General features: G+C 51.9%; 1 protein-coding gene across 4 annotated transcripts; it reads right to left on the reverse strand.

The window, feature by feature from the left end:
* Positions 1 to 1,741: 1,741 nt before the first annotated feature.
* On the reverse strand, positions 1,742 to 10,676 carry Gpr4 (G protein-coupled receptor 4). Of its 4 annotated transcripts, none has more exons than XM_047529073.1 (2): positions 10,656 to 10,676; positions 1,742 to 3,522 (listed from the first exon to the last, which is right to left on the reverse strand). In XM_047529073.1, exon 2 carries the CDS (start codon positions 2,972 to 2,974, stop codon positions 1,886 to 1,888), a length of 1,089 nt encoding a protein of 362 aa, XP_047385029.1. In that variant the 5' UTR covers positions 2,975 to 3,522; positions 10,656 to 10,676; the 3' UTR covers positions 1,742 to 1,885. The 4 variants fall into 4 exon arrangements, with proteins under 4 accessions (XP_047385029.1, XP_047385027.1, XP_047385030.1 ...); XM_047529071.1 differs by lacking the exon at positions 10,656 to 10,676 and adding an exon at positions 10,157 to 10,268; XM_047529074.1 differs by lacking the exon at positions 10,656 to 10,676 and adding an exon at positions 10,157 to 10,219 and having other exon boundaries at positions 1,742 to 3,131.
* Positions 10,677 to 19,253: the final 8,577 nt, after the last annotated feature.

Below are 19,253 nucleotides of genomic sequence, written 5' to 3' on the forward strand. Positions count from 1 at the left end.
CAGCCTCTCCACTCGCTGCCTTGGACTGGGGCCTGGGATCATTCCCAGAGGCCCTTTCTGCTCAGGTCTCTGGGATACCCTTTTCCCAGAACGGGCGAGGTGCTCACATTACATAACCCCGCAGGCCTGAGCACTTCTTCCATCCAAGTACTCCTTCAAAATTAACCCTAAAGTGACCACTGCTCCTCCTTCAGTCCACCACCCTGCCACCTCTCTGCCCGGCGCTGACATCTCCTGCCGAGAGTCTGCACTCACCTCCTCCCTGGGCCCCTGGCTTCTGCCTTTGCCCCTGCCTCACATTCTGTTCTCCATGCAGCAGCCAGCAGGACCCCAACCTGGGTCAAATCACACCAGTCCCCTGCTGAGAGCCCCCTTGTGGCTCCCACTGAGTGAGAGGGAGTCCTCGTGGAGACTCGTGGCCCGGCGTGAACGGCCTGTGCCCTCCATCTCATCACGCATTCCTCTTGCCCGCCTTGCCCTGCAGCCACACTGCTATAGCTACAGTCCCTCAAAATCCAGCCGCTCTTAGCCCAGGGCCTGTGACTCGCTCTTCCTTCTGTCTGGAATGTTCTTCCCACAGGGCTGACCGTCTCACTTCCCTCAGGTCTTTGCTCATGGGCCTCCTCAGTGAGCCCTCCTGTCCCCTTATCTAGATCAGATTCCCAGTCACTCTCTACCCCTTCAACTGGCTTTATTCTTCACCTTTCCATTTAGCAATTCCAAACTTTTCAGTATGGGGATCAAATCGAGGGTCTTGCATCCTAGGCAAGTGTGCTATACTGAGCTACACCCCAGCCCTTTTTTTTTTTTTTTTTTTTTTTTGATTCCAGACAGGGTCTCACTAAATTCACTAAATTGCCCAGACTGGCCTTGGACTTGCTGTCTTCCTGCCTCAGCCTCCAGCATAGCTGCAATTGGAGACCTTCACCACCATGCTTCAGCGGGCATTTATTTCTTTGGTGGCGGTGGTGTTTTTCAACATATGGTTTTGCTATGTTGTCCAGGCTGGTCTCCAATCCTGGGCCCAAGCAATCCTCCTGCCCTAGCCTCCCAAGTAGCTAGGACTACAGACATGTGCCACCGTGCCTGGCTTATCCTTATTTTTGTACTCGTTTATCCCGAGCCCCATGAGGGCAGGCAGGGCCAGGGTTGTCTTTGTCATTGCTGTATCCCCAGCCGGCCTCAGCACAGAGCCAGGCATAGATCGCTATGGAATGAATGGATGAATGTACTCTTACTCCTCTGAAGCCTCCTGCCCAAGCCTGTGCTGCTCATGCCACCTCCAGGCAGTCCACCCTGGTTGCCCTTCACTTGGTTTCTGACATTCCTCCTCCTCATCCTCAGTCCTGACTCGGAGAATGCAGTTTATCTAGAATCTCAGTTAGCCTGTCACTATCTCCGTGATATGACCAGGGGGCAGGAAGTGTCCCACGGGTGAAGGTGATGACTATACAGTCAGTCTATTTCTCCTTCCATCTTCCCCTTGAGTCACAGGTGTTTACTTTGTTTATTGGAAATAATCCTAATTTTCTTCTTTTTGTCTTCACCTTTTGAAAACCAAATATTTGACTTAATTTACCTACCCCCTTCTCCAGGAAGCCATTCAAGACCCTGGTGGCAGGGTCTGAGAGTCCATGAGGACAAGGGTCACTGCTGTTCACCAGCACTGCCCAGCATAGGGCTGGGGACAGTTAAATGGAATTGTTAGGGGGTCACAGAGTGGGGGGATGGTTGACCAGTGACACACCAACTTCGCTCTTTTCCTATTTTCTTGTATTCTTATGAATATTAACACGGCCTTATTTACATACAATTTGCATACACCAGAAACAGGGTGGAGGGGCCTGGGAGGAGACCCGAGGATGGGGCTCTGCCCAACCCAGGTTCACTGTGCTGGCAGCAGCACCTTCAGCTGTACCTGGTCCCCCTGGGAGGGCGGAACTGCCGCCCAGGTGGCCGCCATGGCCTTGGCCACGCTGCTCCTCTTGGAAGTGAGTGGGGTCTCCAGCGTGAGAGAGGCGTTGGCCATCTCCTGGGGCTTGTCACTGGCCAGGAAGCGGAGCAGGTTGTGCAGGGCCTTGGCCACATCGCTGCGGGCGCCCTCGTTGACGAGGCAGTAGAGGATGGGGTCGGCCACGCAGTTGAGGCTGGTGAAGGCCAGCGAGCTGTGGTACGCGGAGAAGACGCGCTCCTCGAAGCCGCAGTCCCAGGGGCGGCCCAGGTAGACGGCGCTGCGCGACAGCAGGAGCACGTGGTAGGGCGCGAAGCAGACCAGCACGATGGCGATGAGGCTGAGCGCCAGCCGCTTGATCTTGGCCTTCTCCTGGCGCTCGGTGGACACGCTGCCCCTCACCGCCCGCAGGATGCCGCGGTAGGACAGCAGCATGAGCGCCCAGGGGAAGAGGAAGCCCACGAAGACCCGGTAGAGGTTCATCCAGGCCACCCAGCCTTCCATGGGGAACTTCTCGAAGCAGAAGGTGTGGTTGTAGCGGTCGCGGAAGAGCTCGTCGTGGAACAGGGGCGCCGAGTTGGCGCCCAGCTCGGTGGCCCAGACCACGGAGCTCACGGCCACGGCCGTCTTGACACGGCGCAGCCGGGCGAACCGCAGCGGGTGGGCGACGGCCAGGTAGCGGTCCACAGAGATGCAGCAGAGGAAGGCGATGCTGATGTAGATGTTGGTGTAGAAGATGAAGCCGAAGAGCTTGCAGGAGCCGGGCCCGTGGATCCAGTTGTCGTGGTGCAGGAAGTAGTCGACCCAGAGCGGCAGCGTGCAGATGTAGAGCAGGTCGGCGATGCTGAGGTTCATCAGGTAGACGCCCAGCTCGTTGCGCTGCCGCACCTGGCGGTAGGCCGCCCACAGCGCCAGGCAGTTGGTGGGCAGCCCCACGCCGATGACGAAGATGTAGAGGGATGGCGGGAAGAGGTGGTCCACACGCGAGTCCACGTGGCAGCCCTCCCACGTGCGGTTGCCCATGCTCGGCACCGGGGCTTCCGAGGCACTTCCCCTGGCCCACAGGGGCTACCGGGCCACGGGGGGCGGGAGGCCATGGGGCCCCCTGAGCCCCCTCCTTGGAGGCTCAGGGGAACATTGTGGGAGACTCTCCACCGAGAAGAGAGGAAGTGGAGGCAGGCTGGGCGGGGAAGGAGAGAGCTTGTGAGGAAGAGGGTCACCGGAGGGGTGGGACTACCGCAAAAGGAAGATTTGGGGATGGTGGGATTAATAGAGGTCTATCACAGGGGTGTTTGTGGAACCAACCAGGGCATAAATAAGGAAGTCTGGGCTAGGGGGAAAATTGGGCAGGGGAAGAGGTCATGGAGGAGGTGATGGCATCCACGGTTGGTGGTGAGAGCATGATGCTTATAGAGGACCTAGGAAGTTAAGGGTAGCCATGTCAAAGTACTGGTAGAATGGAATGTTTTAGAAGGCACAGGAAATACACGGACCGGCTTTGACATAGGACAGACAGGGAGTATGGAGAAGATGAGGTGGTGCCGGCAGGAGTGCTGTCGTCTCCCGGGATCCTACATGAAATAAGGAAATAGGTATGGTCACCAAAAAGTAGAGGATCCCAGAAAAGCAGGTGTCCTTTGCGAGTGGGCCGGTGGGATGGGCTGCTAGGAACAGGAAGGAGAGGAGGGCCAGTCAGAGGAGGGTGGTGGGGCAGGGGAGGGACTCCAGCTTGGTCCCATCTGGTGAGGGGTTGGGATGAAGCCATGCTACCTCAGGAGTGGATGGAGGCACTGGGGAGTTCCCACCCACTTCCCCCACCCCCTCCCCAATTCCGGCACATGGAAGGCAGACCCAGGACAACGCAGGCCTGGACCCCATCCTAAGCAACAGATGGCAAAAAATACTAATTTGAGGAGCCAGATATCTCCCCCAGACCCCAAAGAGATATTCAAATGAAGTCCAATTCAGATTCTAGAACTTTCTCTCAGAGGCTGCAAATTAGGCACATGTATCATATTATGCTTCAGGAAACACTGGACTAGTCTAACCCTGTCACTTCATAGGTAAGAGAAGGGGTCCCGAGGGGCATCACCCCCTAAGGTTGCACAGCAGGGCAGCGAAGGAACCGGGGCTGGGACCAGCCTCCCAGCCCTGACCGAGGTACCTTGTCCTTTTTTTCTTCTTAAGTTTTGTTTTATTTTCAATTACACAGGTATACATATTTATGGACTGCAGTGTCAGGGCACCCCATGTTTTGGTTCTGGGACGCAGGAAGGGCACCCCATTCTTGACAGCAATGGCAGTGGCATAAGAAGAGCCACACGCAGGCCCTGGTCCAAGCCCTTCCCTCATGATTTCATTAAAATTTTGGAGAACTGCCCAAGGGAAATAGGCGTTCTCCCTTTTTGACAAACTGAGGCACTGAGTCACTTGGAGGCCTGTCCAAGGTCCTGATGAGGGAGGAGGGGCGAGGGGATCTGTTCTCAGCCCGCTGGCCAATTTTTACAATTTGTTTTGTTTCCAGAACGTGGATAGAAAGGGACCCTGGGCGGACAGTGCTGGGAACGGTGGCAGAGGGCTGAGGGAGGGACAAGGAGGAGGAGCTGCTGGACTTGATCAAGGTTAGGGTCAGGAGCAAGGGGAAGCCAGCTGTCCCCTCTCTCTCAGGGAGCACATCCCTCACTGCCTCTCCTCTCCCATCTTCTCAAGGGAGAAACAGGCCATCATCTCCTTGGTTCTGGGAAGACCCACAGCCATAAGGCAAAGGACAGTCACAGACCAAGTCCCTGACCATCATCAGCCCCAGAGAGAAGGGCAGTGATGTCCTGCGTCATAGGCACCTTTGGAAGCCTTCCCTTTGAGGGGTCTGGGTCTGTACCGCTTTAATTTTTTTCGAATGTGAAAAAACAATCCTAATTGTAAACCAATCGAAGACAGCGAAAGAAAAAATTGCTTTGTGCTCTGGATGAAATGAGGTGGAAGCAGGAGGCCACCTCTGAAGAATCCCCAGGACACACTTGGGAAACCACTGGTTAGCAGGGGTGGTGGCTCACGCCTGTAATCCCAGCGGCTCTGTAGGCTGAGGCAGGAGGATCTTGAGTTCAAAGCCAGCCTCAGCAACTTAGTGAGACACTAAGCAACTCAGTGAGACCCTGTCTCTAAATAAAATACAAAACAGGGCTGGGGATGTGACTCGATGGTTGTAAGTGCCCCTGGGTTCAATCCCAGTACCAAAAACAAAACAAAACAAAACAAACAAACAAAAAAAAAAAAAACCACCACTCACCCCCTGGTTGAGTCCTCCACTGGACAGAGGAGGAAACTGAGGCCCAGTGAGGGGAAGGGATGACCAGACAGTAGGGCCCTGGGGACCTCCCTGATGCTCACTTCCTGATTGATTCCTGAGTCCTCGTCAGCCCTGTGCCACCAGCATCATCACCCCTGTTCCTGACTGCCATTCTGCCTCAACCTCAACTACCTCCCACATGGCAGCCGGAAGGACGTTTTTTGTTTGAATATTTTTTTAGTTGTAGATGGACACAGTACCTCCATTTATTTATTTTTATGTGGTGCTGAACATCAAACCTAGTGCCTCACATGGGCGAGGCAAGTGCTCCACCACTCAGCCCCAGCCCAGCCCCTGAAAGACCTTGGTAACATGGAAACCAGCACCTGCCACTTTTCTGCTTGAAACCCTTCCCATTGGACTTGCAGTAAAATCCAAACTCCTGGCCCCTGTGCCAGCCCCCTGCCCCCTTCTCTAGTCCCGCCTCCTCCAGGACCCTCCTCCCAGCCTCAAGACCTTTCCACTTCTCTCCCCTCTGTCTGTCTGGTGCTTCCTCCAGCTGCCTCCCTGTCTGTTCACCCTCTGAGGTCATGTCCCCACCTCCCCAGGACCCTCTCCTGTCATCTACTATGGCTGGTTTGTTTACATCTGTCCATCTGTCTAGGATGGGCCTTCCGGGAGGGCAGGGACCTTGTGGGTCAGCACCCAGGAGAGGCCCAGCATACAGTAAGTGCTCCATAAGTGCTCACAGAAGCCATTCCAGAAGCTCTGCAGAGGCCAGAGGCCCTGAGGAGGAACCCTGTGCTGGTTAACCCCTCCCCCACCACACCTCCCTATCCTCCCCAGTGAGGCTGCATCCCAGGCTCAGAGGAGTCCCTGCCGGGGTCCTGGGGAAGGGAGCTGGAGGGAAAGGGCAGGATCTATCCGCTTCCTGATTGACTTGGAAAGGTCAGGGCTGAGCCCTGCTCAGTAACTCCTGCCCCCTGTGGGGTCCTCAGACTCAGGACAGAGGCTTCTAAGTCCTGTGGCACGGACAGTGGGCAGGGCGGGGTTGTTGCTGACTAGACCAGTATAGTCCAGTCCCTCCCCTCTGTTGAAGCCTCACACCCAAAGTCGCTGGGAACACTTTCACTCCTCAGTTCCCTTTCTCTGCCTCTCTGCCCCTGGGTTGCCCCTCTCGCTGGCCCCTGATTTCTCCCTCCTTCCCCCTGTGACATGATGGAACTTCTTTTCCTTCAGGAGCCTCAGTGTCTCCTTTTGCAAAAGGGGACACAAGCTTGAGACTAACCATGTGAAAATCCATGGTAGAACGTTCTATCGGCCATGGTGTGCAGTGTGGGAACAATTTTCACCCCATGGGCCCTGGAGAACTGAGAGGGGTGTGAACCCGTTGGTAATGGCAGGAGACACCCGCAGGAGAGGGGGCTCCCCCGCCCCACCCTCTCTAGACCCCAGGGCTCTGAGACTGGACAGGGACACAGGCGGGAGACTTATTTCCGGCAGTCGGAGGAAATACATTTCCCATTGCTGATTTCCTCCTAGGGAGCCAGACTGGCACCCACCCCTCCCTTTCCCCAGCCCACCTGCATCTTGGGGGTGCTGGGCAGGGGGAGGGGCGTTCCAAGTCAACCCTCTCTCCTTCCCCACCCAACATCTGCCCACCATTTTTAAACTCCCTAACGTCAGCAAAGACTGTCAGACCTTAGAATTCCACAACGCCACAGGCCTGTAGGTGACAACCAGGGTGCATAGCTATTTCTGACCCCTTCCTGGTTCAGATGGGGAAACTGAGGCCCACAGGACAGTTAAGCACTTCCCCTTCCTAAATGGTTTTCTCTCCTCACTTTCTGCATTTCTGTCATTTTTCACATTTTTGGGGAGGGAGGGAGTCTCAGACCCCTTTGAGAATCTTCTGGAAAATATGGGTCTTCTCACCACAAGAAAAGCAAGTGTCCCAGGGGGCCCTTCCTCACCTGCTCAGCCTTGGGGTCAAGACCCTCTTGGGCTGAAATCTGTCACCTCCCCTGTTCAAGCTTTGTTGGGAAGGTAAACCCCAAATCTCACAGCCCACAGGAAGTTTCCCACAGACCCCACCCCAACTTGGTCCCCGCTGTCCCCTTACAGAAGAGCAAGAGAGAGAAACTCATGTGGAGTGATATTGGGGGACAGGGAAGACTGATTTGACCCCTGGACTCCCCTGTAAGGCCAAATAAGTCCCGGGCCTGGCCAGACATCCCCTCGTCCAGGAAGCTCAAGGACTTGGAGGGTGGAGGGGACAAGAGGAAGAAGTGACGCACCCCCCAGCCCCCTGCAACCCTCTGCGCACTCACCAGCCTTGTCCCCGAAGCCATGGGGCCGGCTCCCCCCTTTGCCTCCTCTGTGGGCTCCTGCTTACCCCCTCCCCCAGCAGCCCCAGGGGACTGGCCAGCTCCGGTCTGCTCATTAGGGACGAAATGTGATCACTGAGCCTCGCTCCCCACCTGGTGCCCTGGCGGCCGGTTGGCGGAAACCAGGGGACAGTCAGGCCACCCCAACCGCCCCGCTGGGCCTCAGTTTCCCCATTTCTACCTGGGGGGGCCTCTCCCGCCCCTGTTCCCACCCTACCCAGCAGGGGCACTAGCTTGCTCAGATGTACCCCTCTGATGTTCTAGAGCCCAGCGGTCCTCAGATCCTCGGGTTCTATCTTCAGCCCAGTTCTCGGCTTAATGTTCTATTATAACATTCCAGAGCCTTCGCTCTCCCTATGCTGTTATTATTATCGCGGCGGCTTTGTGAGCGCGCCCTTCTAAGTTTCCAATATTCCAGGACGCTCGCATTCCAAGATTCTGAAGTTCTATTGTTAGAACTCTATGATTTTTTTAAAAATTCTATGACTTTCATAATCTATTATTAAACCCTCGGTGATTTTTATCTTTGCCCAGCAAACATGAATACGCATTTCCCTTTTATTTTTTACAGAAATGGGAACATACTCTAAATAGGTGAGCCCCACTTCCTCTCTTTTTCCCCTCTTACCTGTTCCGTTTTTTTAACCTTCCAGCAGCCTGAACACCAAGACTGCAAGAGTCTAAGACGCCAATTCCAGGGCCGGGCGTGCGTGGCCACCTCCGCCAGCCCCTAAATTCTCACCCCCAGGGAACACGGAGCGCGGCCGCCTCCCTACCCTAGCTCGGCGGGCTCCCCTCGTCCCTCCCTGCGCGCTCCAGCTGAGTTATTATTTGTCTAGACACAAACCAAATTACAGGCCCTGTCCCAAGGGCACAGTGGGCTTCGTGGGGAGGGTCAGGACAGACGGAGTGGATCCCCACTCCCCACCTCTCCTGAAACCCAAGCCACCGCTGGCCTCTCTCTGTCCCCACCAGCATGGTGTCGGAAATATGGAAATGTTTTCTTTTCTCTGCTCCTGAAACCCTCCCTTTTGGACTATGGCCATTCAGGCTCACCCTGACACCCCTCCCTCCTTACTGCCAAGACCTCGTTCCCCAAATTAATCCGAATTAGTAGCAGTAAAAGAAGCCAACTCTCTGGATTTGGGCAAAGAAAGCCAGGTCTCCGGATTTGGGCTTCAGTTGAACACTGTTCCCACCCCCAGCCTGGCACTGACTCACTGTGGGGATGTCTGTTCTCAGGCCTCAGTTTCTCCATCTGTAAAATGGGGAAGGGGCTTGGCCTAGATGGATCTGAGGACCCTTTAGAGCCCCCAGCTGGGAACACTGCCAAGATTTCAACACTAATCCACTTGGACAGATGATAGGACTATCCTGAGATGTTTGACTTGAGGGATAGCAAATTCCTCCTCTTCCCCTCTAAGATTCTTGTGTCCTGGGTCCTTCCATTCCAAGAAGTCCACATCTTGTCTTCTTAACATGATTCCCAGAGTCCTGGGAGTCCCAGCCCCCTACATCTCTCTCACCCTTTTCTACTGGGATCTCCTCCCCAAAAGGAAAGTCTTCCCATCCTCACCCCAAATGTGAAGTCAAGATGGGTAAGAGCCCTGTTGGTGGGATCCAGTAGAGCGGGGCAGGTGGGATCCCTAGAGGGGGCCCTCCTCTTCTCCATCTGTGTCCCCAGATTCCCCAGTGCATATTGGACGGGAGCACTCCTGCAGGTGAGGAGCACACACAGACCGCTTCACATTCTAGAGCTGCCCTTCAGCCTGATTTTGGGGTGGGGGTGTCCAGTTTAAGGGGAAGGGGAGTGAGGCAGAGACCAGAAGGAGTTAAGAGCCGCCCAGCCAAATCCTGGAAGGGAGGAAGTGGGGGAGGAAGTCCACCCCTCAGCCAGGAATTCCTGAAATCAGAGGGTGGAGTGGGTGGGAGCTCAGGGGCAGTGGGGTGACTGTGAAGGGGGCACTGGGGTCACAGTGTCACAATCCCACTGCCCCCTACCTGAGGCCCAAGCCGCTCCCCAGAAAGTTCCAGGATGCCTTAGGATTTGAATGGAGATGACCAGGGGGCTGAAGATGCCCCTAAGTGGGTGCACGACAGTGAGGACACCCAGCAACGGAGAGGGGGACGCAGAGGCAGGGCGGCAAGGGCAAGAGGTGTTCTGATCCCGAGAGAGATGGAGGCAGAGGCAGAGGTCCACCGAGATGGAGCGCTCCGCAAGACAGGGCGACAGAGGCCACAGGGACCGAGGGAGAAGGCACGCACAGGCAGAGAGGGACAGGCGGCGGAGAGAGGCAGAGAGAAAGACACGGGCAGAGAGAGGCGCAGAGACACAGAAGGCGAGTCACACCCAGAGGCCGGGGACCAGAGCCGCAGAGACGTCAGACACCGGCGGGCGATGGGGACAGTCCCGGCGGCAGCCGGCGGCGGGGCTCGGGGACAGCGGCACCCGAGAGGGGCGGGCCCGGGACGGCGCGGGAGCCCCGAGGGACCGAGAGCCAGGAGCGGGGCTGCGCCGGGACCTGCGCCTACCTGCGCGGCTGCTGGACGGGGCGGCCGGCGGCGCCTCTCTCGCTGCGCGCGGCTCGCGCTCCACGGCGGCGCGGGGACCCAGCGGGCGCCCCCGCGGGGCAGGACGGCGGCGACTCCCCCGGGTCTCCGGCCCCAGCCGCCGGCCCAGGCCCCGCCCCGCCAGGTCCGCCCCCGTTAACCCTTCGCCTGCCGCACCCCCTCAACCCCGAGCTTCACCCCACCAAAGGCTTCCAGTCCCGGGAAGCCGCGCCCGCCGCTGGACACCCCCACCACTCGAGGCCCCCAGCCGGAGCCCCCACCCCACCTTATTAACCGTGTGGTCACCCTCTCTCCAAACACACCTCCAACTTTATCAAACCCTCAGGGGGACAGCAGCTCTGCCTTGACCCGGGCGGAGTCATTTCCTCCCTTGGAGACCCCCCAGACCTAAGTCATTAACCTTCGGGTGGCCCCCCTCACATCACAAGAAAGAGGACAAAGAGGCCTGTCGGGTTCCCACCTTTGAAGTCAGGGCCACTCCTGGAAGGGGCCCTGGGGCTCAGTTCCAACCAGCTCCCTAGCCAGACTTCAGGCTCGCGACCTGCCCAGGCCTGTGTCCTCCGCAGCCCTTCTCTCGAAGGGTCAAGGCCCCAGCGCACCCCACCCGTCCCTGCTTCACCTTCCCTCCTATGACTTGTCACCCTCTAACACCCTGCGGACTTCAGTTTTTGTCATGATCTGCCTCCCCACTAGGGGGCGTGCCATTTTGTGCCTGGTTTGTTGACTGGCGGGTGTGTTGTCTGGAGTAAGCGGCACATGACAGGTGTGGGATACACATTTCTAACGGTAAGTGCTCAAAACAAACCAACAAAATAAAAACCAACCTACATTTGCTTATCGTCATTACCCTGATTGTGTCCTTCAAAAATTGGTTGCGAAGCCGCTCAGGAGGATAGCAAATTCCAAGCCAACCTCAGCAATTTCGGGAGACCCCACCCCAAAATAAAAAATAAAAGGGGCTGGGGATGTGGCTCAGTTTAGTGCCCCTGGGTTCAATCCCTGGTACGGAAAAAAAAAAAAAAAGAAAGAAGAAAATTGGTTGTGAGAATTTGTTATTCATCAAAGGACTTGTAGATAGACCTGTCATACAGACCTAAAAATGACTAATATTAGACTTAAAATTCTTGGGTGGGTGTGAGTGTGTGTGAGTGTGTGTGTGTTTTCTTTTCTTTTCTCTTTCTTTGTGTGTGTGTGGTGCTGAGATCAAACTCACCGCCTCACGGATGCTGGGCAGTGTCTGTTACCACTGACCCACACTCTTAGCCCTTATTTTGTTTTCTTTTTGAGTATAAAGGATGGAACCCAGGGATGCTCCCCCACTGAACTGCATCTCAGCCCTTCCTCCTTTTGGTTTTCAGACAGGGTCTCACTCAGTTGCCCAGACTGGCCTCAAACTTACCCTCCTCCTGCCTGTTTCCCAGGCAGGGATGACGGGCATGTGCCACTGCATCCAGCACAGCATGGGCCCCCAATTTTCAATTAGAATAAAAATACCCAGACATTACAGGAAGAGCACGAGTCCTGACAAATGGAAACATCCGTGTAAACTAAACATCCAAATCAAGACAAGATGAGTCCATGACCCCAGAACATTGTTTCATGGTTCTTTTCAGGCAAAACATTCTACTTCCCCCAGAGGCAACTGCATTTTTTTTTTTTTAAAGCCAGAGATTAGTTTTGCCTGTTCTAGACCACCACATAAATGAGTCACAGCTGCAAACCAACAAAAGGGAGTTAGTATTATAATCATTTGCTGTGTGACCTTGGATTAGTGACTTAACCTCTCTGAACCACACTAGTTCCTTTCAGGGATCTTGAGGGAGACAGCATGAGAGGGTTAACCAAGGATAGGAGAAATCTACAGATTGGGGACAGTTAAGGAGAGCTTCAAGGGAAGTGTCATGATGAGTCCCACCAGCTTCAAGCCTCACAGACATCTCCTGGTAACCCATTGGTCATTCCAAGCTCTGCTAAAGAGCAATTCTGAGTGCTCTTGGGTGGGCGTAGGGCCCTCTTCTCTCCTGGGCTCGTCCTAAGTTTATGCTGTGATTAAGTCTGGAAATCAGCCCATCAAAGAATTTAACTGGGAGCAATTGTAGAGGTACAGTTTTAGAGGAATGGATGAGGTGGAGGAACCCACAAAAGAACCCCCTGGGTGGTTCAACCACCGTGAGAGCCAAGCCCTTACCACCCTTAGGGCAGAGGGACCAGGATGGAGCTGCTTACTAGACCCCAGGGATAGCCAGCATTTGGAGAGGAGCAGTAAGGGGCCGTGGCTACTGCAGGGAGCAGGGAGTGGCGTCCAGGAAACAGATGCCTCCAACTCTCTCCACTCACCCCTGAGTTTCCTGGTCATGCTTTTTATCTGCAGAACCCAACCAGAAAGTGGAGGTCAAAGGTCGCTGGTGGGTGAAGTATAAACAGAGCAAACTCCCAGGGTCCAAATCAGAGAGAGAAAAATCTAGAGTGGTGTTTGGGGAGCAGGGGGGCACATGGAGAATTTTGAGACAGGGTCTCGCTAAGTTGCTCAGGCTGAGCTCGAACTAGCGATCCTCCTGCCTCAGCTTCTCTAGCTGGGATCACAGGTGCTTCATGCTGCGCCAGGATACCAGTACTTTGCCAGTAGAATTTTCTAGGCTTGTTTTTCCATGCAGGATCAAAACTGGCCACGAGAGGGCGAGAGAGCACCTAGAGTCCCAAGGCAAGGGCGGCTAGGATAGTGCAGGGCCGCTTTCCCAGAGCTTGGAAGACCGGGAGGAGCAAATGAATGGAGGACAGGAAAGAAGGCTTGGACCCAAGAATGGCAGAAAACTGGCCTCCAAAACGTAGGGGAGAGATGTCAGCGGCTCGGGAGGCTGAGGCAGGGTCGCAAGTTCCAACTCAGTCTCAGCAATTTAGCAAGGTCAAGAGCATCTCAGCAAGTCAGAGCCTGGCCTCGAATAAAGCGCTCCTTACATAGATTGAGTGAATGAACCAATTCAGTAAGTGCTAGGCACTGGGGATGCAGACATGCTTATGATTCTTTTTTTCTTTCTTTCTTTTTTTTTTTTTTTCTTTGACAGTATTAGGGATTGAACCCAGTGAATTAACCAGTGAATTACATCCCCAGTCCTTTTTTATTTTGAGACAGGGTCTTGCTAAATTGCTGAAACTGGCCTCCAACTTGCCATTCTCCTGCCTCAGCTTCCCAAATTGCTGGGATTACGTGCAACGGTTGCACCCAGCTGTGGTTAAAGCCTAAATCCCTTCACTCACAGGCGATTGATTTATGAAAGGAGGTTTTGATCATATTGATTGAGATCCTTAACCAGAACAATGGAGGGATGGCATGCTTTGACATGATTGAACCCCCAAAGAGTTTCACCTTTGATCCTGTGTGCTGCCATTGCTGAAGGATATTGCCATTTAGAGAGGTACCTCTTGGGGAGCTGTTTCTGGACACCCACCGGCAATCCTTAGAGTCCGAAAAGGGGTTTGTAGGCTTCTCCTGCAATAATTTTCCCCTCCCTTGAAAAGAGTGGACTGTCCAGCCACAGTGGTGTGATCACAGAGGCCCAGGAGGCCGAGGCAGGAGGATCATGAGTAACAGCTAAGCAACTCAGCAAGACCCTGTCTCAAAATAAAATACAAAATAGGGTTGCAGATGTGGCTCAGTGGTTGAGTGCCCCTGAGTTCAATCCCCGGTAAACATGCCCCCCCCCCAAAAAAAGAGGTGGAATTCATAAGCTGTCACTCTGCATTGCAAAACCTGGGCTTTCCCTCCCGAGAGACTGTCTTACAGTTGAGACATAGAAAGGAGACACAAGTCTGTAATGTTCTGCAACTCTTTTTTTTAAATTATTTTTTATTTTACTTTATTTTTTTCATTAACTTTGTTTTGACAGTGATAAATTTTTTAAAAAATTTTGTTTAAAATAAATTTTTTTTTAAAAAATTATACATATATTTAGGGTAATAATGTCTGTCTCAATCTACCATCCTCCCCATTCCCACCCACCCCACCCCTCCACTCACTTGCCTCTGCACAATCCAAAGTTCCTTCATTCTTCCCTACGCACCATGGATCAGTGTCCACTTATCATTCCACTAAACATTCCGCCTTTGGTTCTTTGGGATTGGCTTATTTCACTTAGCATGATCTTCTCCAGTTCCATCCATTTACCTGCAAATGCTATTATTTCATTCTTCTTTAAGGCTGAGTAATATTCCATTGTGTATATGCACCACAGTTTCTTTATCCATTCATCTGTTGAAGGGCACCTAGGTTGGTTCCATAACTTTGCTACTAGAATTGAGCAGCTATAAACATTGTTGTGGCTGCGTTACTGTAGTGTGCTTATTTCAAGTCCTTTGTGTATAAACTGAGGAATGGGATAGCCGGGTCAAATGGTGGTTCCATTCCAGGTTTTCTTAGGAATCTCCATACTGCTTCCCAAAGTGGTGCAAAACTCTTATCTATTGTTTTATCCAGAAAATTCCTACAGTTTATTGCATTATTGTGTTTCCATGAGAGCAGAGCTTCTCCAAGGGAACTTCTTTGCAACCTCAGCATCCTTGGGGAACTTTCTAGAGGTGTAAATTCTCAGGCCCTAGTTCACAAAGCCTGGATTAGAATCCCAGGAAGGACAGGGTTCTCATCATGCAAACCCTACTGTGCCTTCACAATTAGCCAGGCCGGTGCAGTGTCACATGCCTGTAATCCCTGAGACTCAGGAGGCTGAGGCAGGAGGATTGCAGCCTCAACAACTTAGCGAGACTCTCTCTCAAAATACAGAGGCCTGGAGATGTGGCTCAGTGGTCAGACATCTCTGGGTTCAATCCCCAGGATCCCCTTGTCCCAAAGTGAGAGCTACTGAACTGGGGAGGCAGAAAAGCCCATGACTTGGGGGCTCAACATAAAAAAGGAAAAGATGTCACTAGATTCCCTCACTAAATCGTCTTGCTCATGAATTTGGACCCTGGCCCACCAGATATTCGTCTGTTTCACATTAATAGTGTCACATGAGTTGTTAAAATAATAAAACAGGCTGGGGGTGTGGTTCAGAGGTAGAGCACAGGCTTGACCTGTACCAAGCCCTGGGTTTCATCCCAAGTGTCCAAAATAGTTTTTAAAATATTTTTTTAGTTGTAGATGGACACACTACCTTTCTTTTATTTATTAATATGTGGTGCTCAGGATGGAACCCAGTGCCTCACACATGCTAGGCGAGCGCTCTGCCATTGAGCCACAACCCAGCCCTCCAAAGAAAGGTTCAAACAAAATAAATAAATAGAGCCAGTTCTGTGGCAGGTGGTAAATAATCACAGGTGCTTTATTCTCCTGGTCCTAGGCAGCTGCGAAACTGCAGCTGGAAGCTTGGACGGGGGTGGGCTGCCGTTCACCGGTAGAGCACCTGCTTAGCCCGCCAGTCACCCCGGGTTCCCCTCCCGCCTGCTAGGCAAGAGCGCCACCACTGAGTCACGCCCACGAAAGGGGTGTGTGGCCTCCTTGGAATTTCCTTCACAAGTGGACAAGTTGAGCTGGGCAGGGTTATGGCCCCTGTAGTCCCAGCTACTGAGGAGGCCAAGGCTGGAGGATCGCTCTGGAGCTCAAGTTCAAGGCTGGGGCTGGGGCCAGGGCTCAGTGGTAGGGCATTCGCCTAGCACACGTGAGGCCCTGGGTTCAATCCTCAGCACCACATAAAAATAAAATAAAGGTGTTGTGTCACCTACAACTGAAATATATTTAAAAAAAAAAACCAAAACACAAAAAAAACACAGTTCAAGGCCAACCTAGTGAGTCCTTGTCCAAAGAATAATAAATAAGTAAATAAATAATAAACAAGTGAAGGAACTTTCAGGCTCACTCCTATTTCCTCAAAAGGTGGCTGTTATAAAGGTTGAGGCCCACACAGAGAGGGATAAAGTGCAAGCTAAATGTGCTGGCCGATCATTATTCCAGACCAGCAGCCTTAACCACCAATGTTCCCATCCTCTGTATCCTTCCAAGGATTTCTCTCTGGAGGAACCCAAGGAAGCCATTAGAAAATAGAATTGTTCGGCCCCTGGTTTTTAAAAGAAAGAATAGAAAAAAATCTGGTTGCATCACCCAGGAGATAATCTCTGGTGCTCTTCAGATAACTGTGTGGTGGCACCAGATGATTCCAAAGGGCATCAGCTAGATTTCTCTGTGAAATCATTTGCATGGGCTCCTCCCCCAGGGACTGGGAATGAAACCCAGCTCCTCCACAGGCAGGCAAGCGTTCCTCCTGAAATCACTCGTGAAATCACTTTTTTCCCCATTGAGGTACTGAGGATGGAATCCAGGGGCACTGTACTGTGGAGCTACATCCCAGACTATTTACTTATTCATTCATTCATTCATTCATTCATTCATTCATTTATATATACCAGGGATTGAAACCAGGGGTGCTCAATCCCAGAGTCACATCCTCAGTCCTTTTTATTTTTACTTTGATACAGGGCCTCGAAAGTTGCTGAGGTTGGCTTTGAATTCAAGATCGTCCTGCCTTTGCCTCCTCAGTCGCTGGGATTACTGGTGTGCACCACTATGCCTGGCTAATGCAGGTGTCACAGGAAAGCCAGGAGCTGAGACTCCAAACCTGGGTTCTTGTGTTCCAATGAGAGAAAATTTAAAGTCAGACACCAAAAGCCATGCAGGAGAACTTTATTATAAGAGAAAGTAAAATAAAAGCAAAGTGAGGGGCCAGGGTTGTGGCTCAGTGGTTAGAGCACTTGCCTAGCATGTGAGAGGCCCTGGGTTCAATTCTCAGCATCACATATAAATAAATGAATAAAATAAACATCTATCAACAACTAAAACATATGTACATATATTAAAAAAAAAAAAAAAAAAAAAAAAGCAAAGTGAGGCTCAAGCAGAGAGCACTAGAGAGAGTGGGTGTCTCTGAGCCGAGAAGGACAAAGGCGACTCTGAGTTTATCACTGTTTGGTGTTGACCTGGACAGCCGGGACCACCTTCTGTGCTCTTTACCAATCAGGTGTTCAACTCCCGCTTCACGATGGCGGGTGGAGTTTTTGACCTTAGTTGGTTCCCCTCCAGAACTGTCATGGTGGCCCTCCTATTTAGGGGGCTTCAGCTACAAGTTGATCCCATGCTAATGTGGGCACTGGGTCAGTAGCTGGGCAGAAGTTACCTTAGTGCGCCTGCGCCGCTAAAGGACTCTTCCTTCCCAGACAAAAGGAGACACCTGTGGCCATGGTTCCTCACTCCACATCCACCTCCGCGGACGCTGTCCAGAGTCAGTCCATGAATCCTCTTCTCTTGACGTGTCTTCCCTTTAGTTCCTCGGCTTTCGTTTATTTTCCACCCTTTGCTTTCTCATCTACTTTGGAAGTCGTTTAAAGAAGACCCTAAGGTCTTTTAAGGAACACCTGTTATCTTGCCTGCATTTCACTGCTCATTGCTAGTTACAACCTAACACAGGTGCTTTTAATCCCATTTCAAACAGGGAAACTGAGGTCCTAAAAACTCAAGAAAATTGCTCAAAAAGGGAAGGAAGACCCCAGAGTTCATACTGAACAGTCCCATCTATTAAAGCCAAGGAGTTCTGTGAGCCCCGTCCTGTTTGCAACCTTGTTTTGCATGACTCACAAGCTGTTGTTTTTAATTTTATTTTTAAGTGGTTCGAAAGAAATCTAAACATTGCTATTTCATGACAAATGAAAATGATGAGAAATGCAAATTTCAGTATCCATAAATAGTTTTATCTGGACAGAGCCCAGCTCATCTCCTATGCAGCCTGGGGTGGTTTCCCACCACATCAGTTAGTGGCGACAGACTGGGTTGGCTGACAAAGCAAAAAATAGTTACTATCTGGCCCTTTGCAGAAAGTTTGCCAACCTCTATTTTAAATACAGAAAACGGGCTGGGGGTGTGGCTAAGGGGCGAGGGCTTGCCTAGCGTGCTCCCAGCCCTGGGTTCCATCCCAACGCTGAAAAAAAATTAAATTTTAAAAAAGGAAAGAATAAAAAGTAGGTAAAACTATGCTACGGTGTGAGTAGCCAGGGGAGCAGGTGAGCAGATATTGGGGGAGGGGTAACGACTAGGAGGGGGTACAAAAGGACTTCTGGGGCAGGGAGCCAGCTGCAGGGATGCACTAATTTAGTGAAAATTCCGCAGACCAACATGTGAAGTGTGCCCTTCTCGCTTGTGCGTTGAACATCAATAGAAAGTGGGAGCCGGTCGCGGTGACGCTCGCCTGCCATCCCAGCGGCTCAGGAGGTCGAGACAGGATGGTGAATTCCCCGCCTCAGCTACGTGCATACATCCTATTTCAAAAAATTTCATTTTAGAATGCTGTCGGCCGTGGGCTTAGCATAGACAGCCTTTACAATGTCGAGGCCTTGAAGAACTTAACAGAGAATCCGTCAGGGGAACCCACATTTCTTATGGAGAAAGGCAGCCAGACCCATACTGGACTTCGGGAAAATGAGAGGGTCTTGTTAAGTTGCTGACAATCCCGTGAGGTTTCCTTGACTGGTCTCAAAATTGGGATCCTCCTCCCTCAGATGCCTAAATAATAACTTAAATATGAACAAGAGAATAAAACTAATGAATATGTGAACAGCAAGCCCTGTGGATGAAATGGGAAAAGGCAACATCAGTTCTGTAACATTTTTTGTTTTGGGTCAACCCACAGTTAACTACATGGCCACTTCTAGGTATGAAGTGCTACTTTTCTTGTATTTGCTTGACTTCACCACTGTAATAATGTCTATGAAAAAAAGGAAGGATTTAAATTTTGTTGCTATAATTTTTGAAACATTTTATTCTGATTTTGCTTCAACACCTTTGAAACACACACCTAACAAAAATAGTCATGCACCTCTTTTTTCTTCAGTAGACCTTTGGATTAAAATTCATGAAATTCATGTGCCAATATTAGAAACCCTCCAGTCACTTATTTTGTTTTCAACAGTGATTTTAAAAGGGTTTAAAGTACCAAACCAATTTGTTTGAAGGATAATTTTAGAAATGTGGATATGGAACAGAGTGGTAGGATCTCCAGGAATCTGCCTCCTCTGCATCCCTTTT

The sequence above is a fragment of the Sciurus carolinensis genome, chromosome 16, assembly GCF_902686445.1.
Source record: "Sciurus carolinensis chromosome 16, mSciCar1.2, whole genome shotgun sequence".
Classification (NCBI taxonomy): Eukaryota; Metazoa; Chordata; class Mammalia; order Rodentia; family Sciuridae; genus Sciurus; species Sciurus carolinensis.

Coding starts and splice junctions, on each gene's coding strand:
- Gpr4 (XM_047529073.1), bottom strand. CDS start 2,974: ATGGGCAACCGCACGTGGGAGGGCTGCCACGTGGACTCGCGTGTGGAC.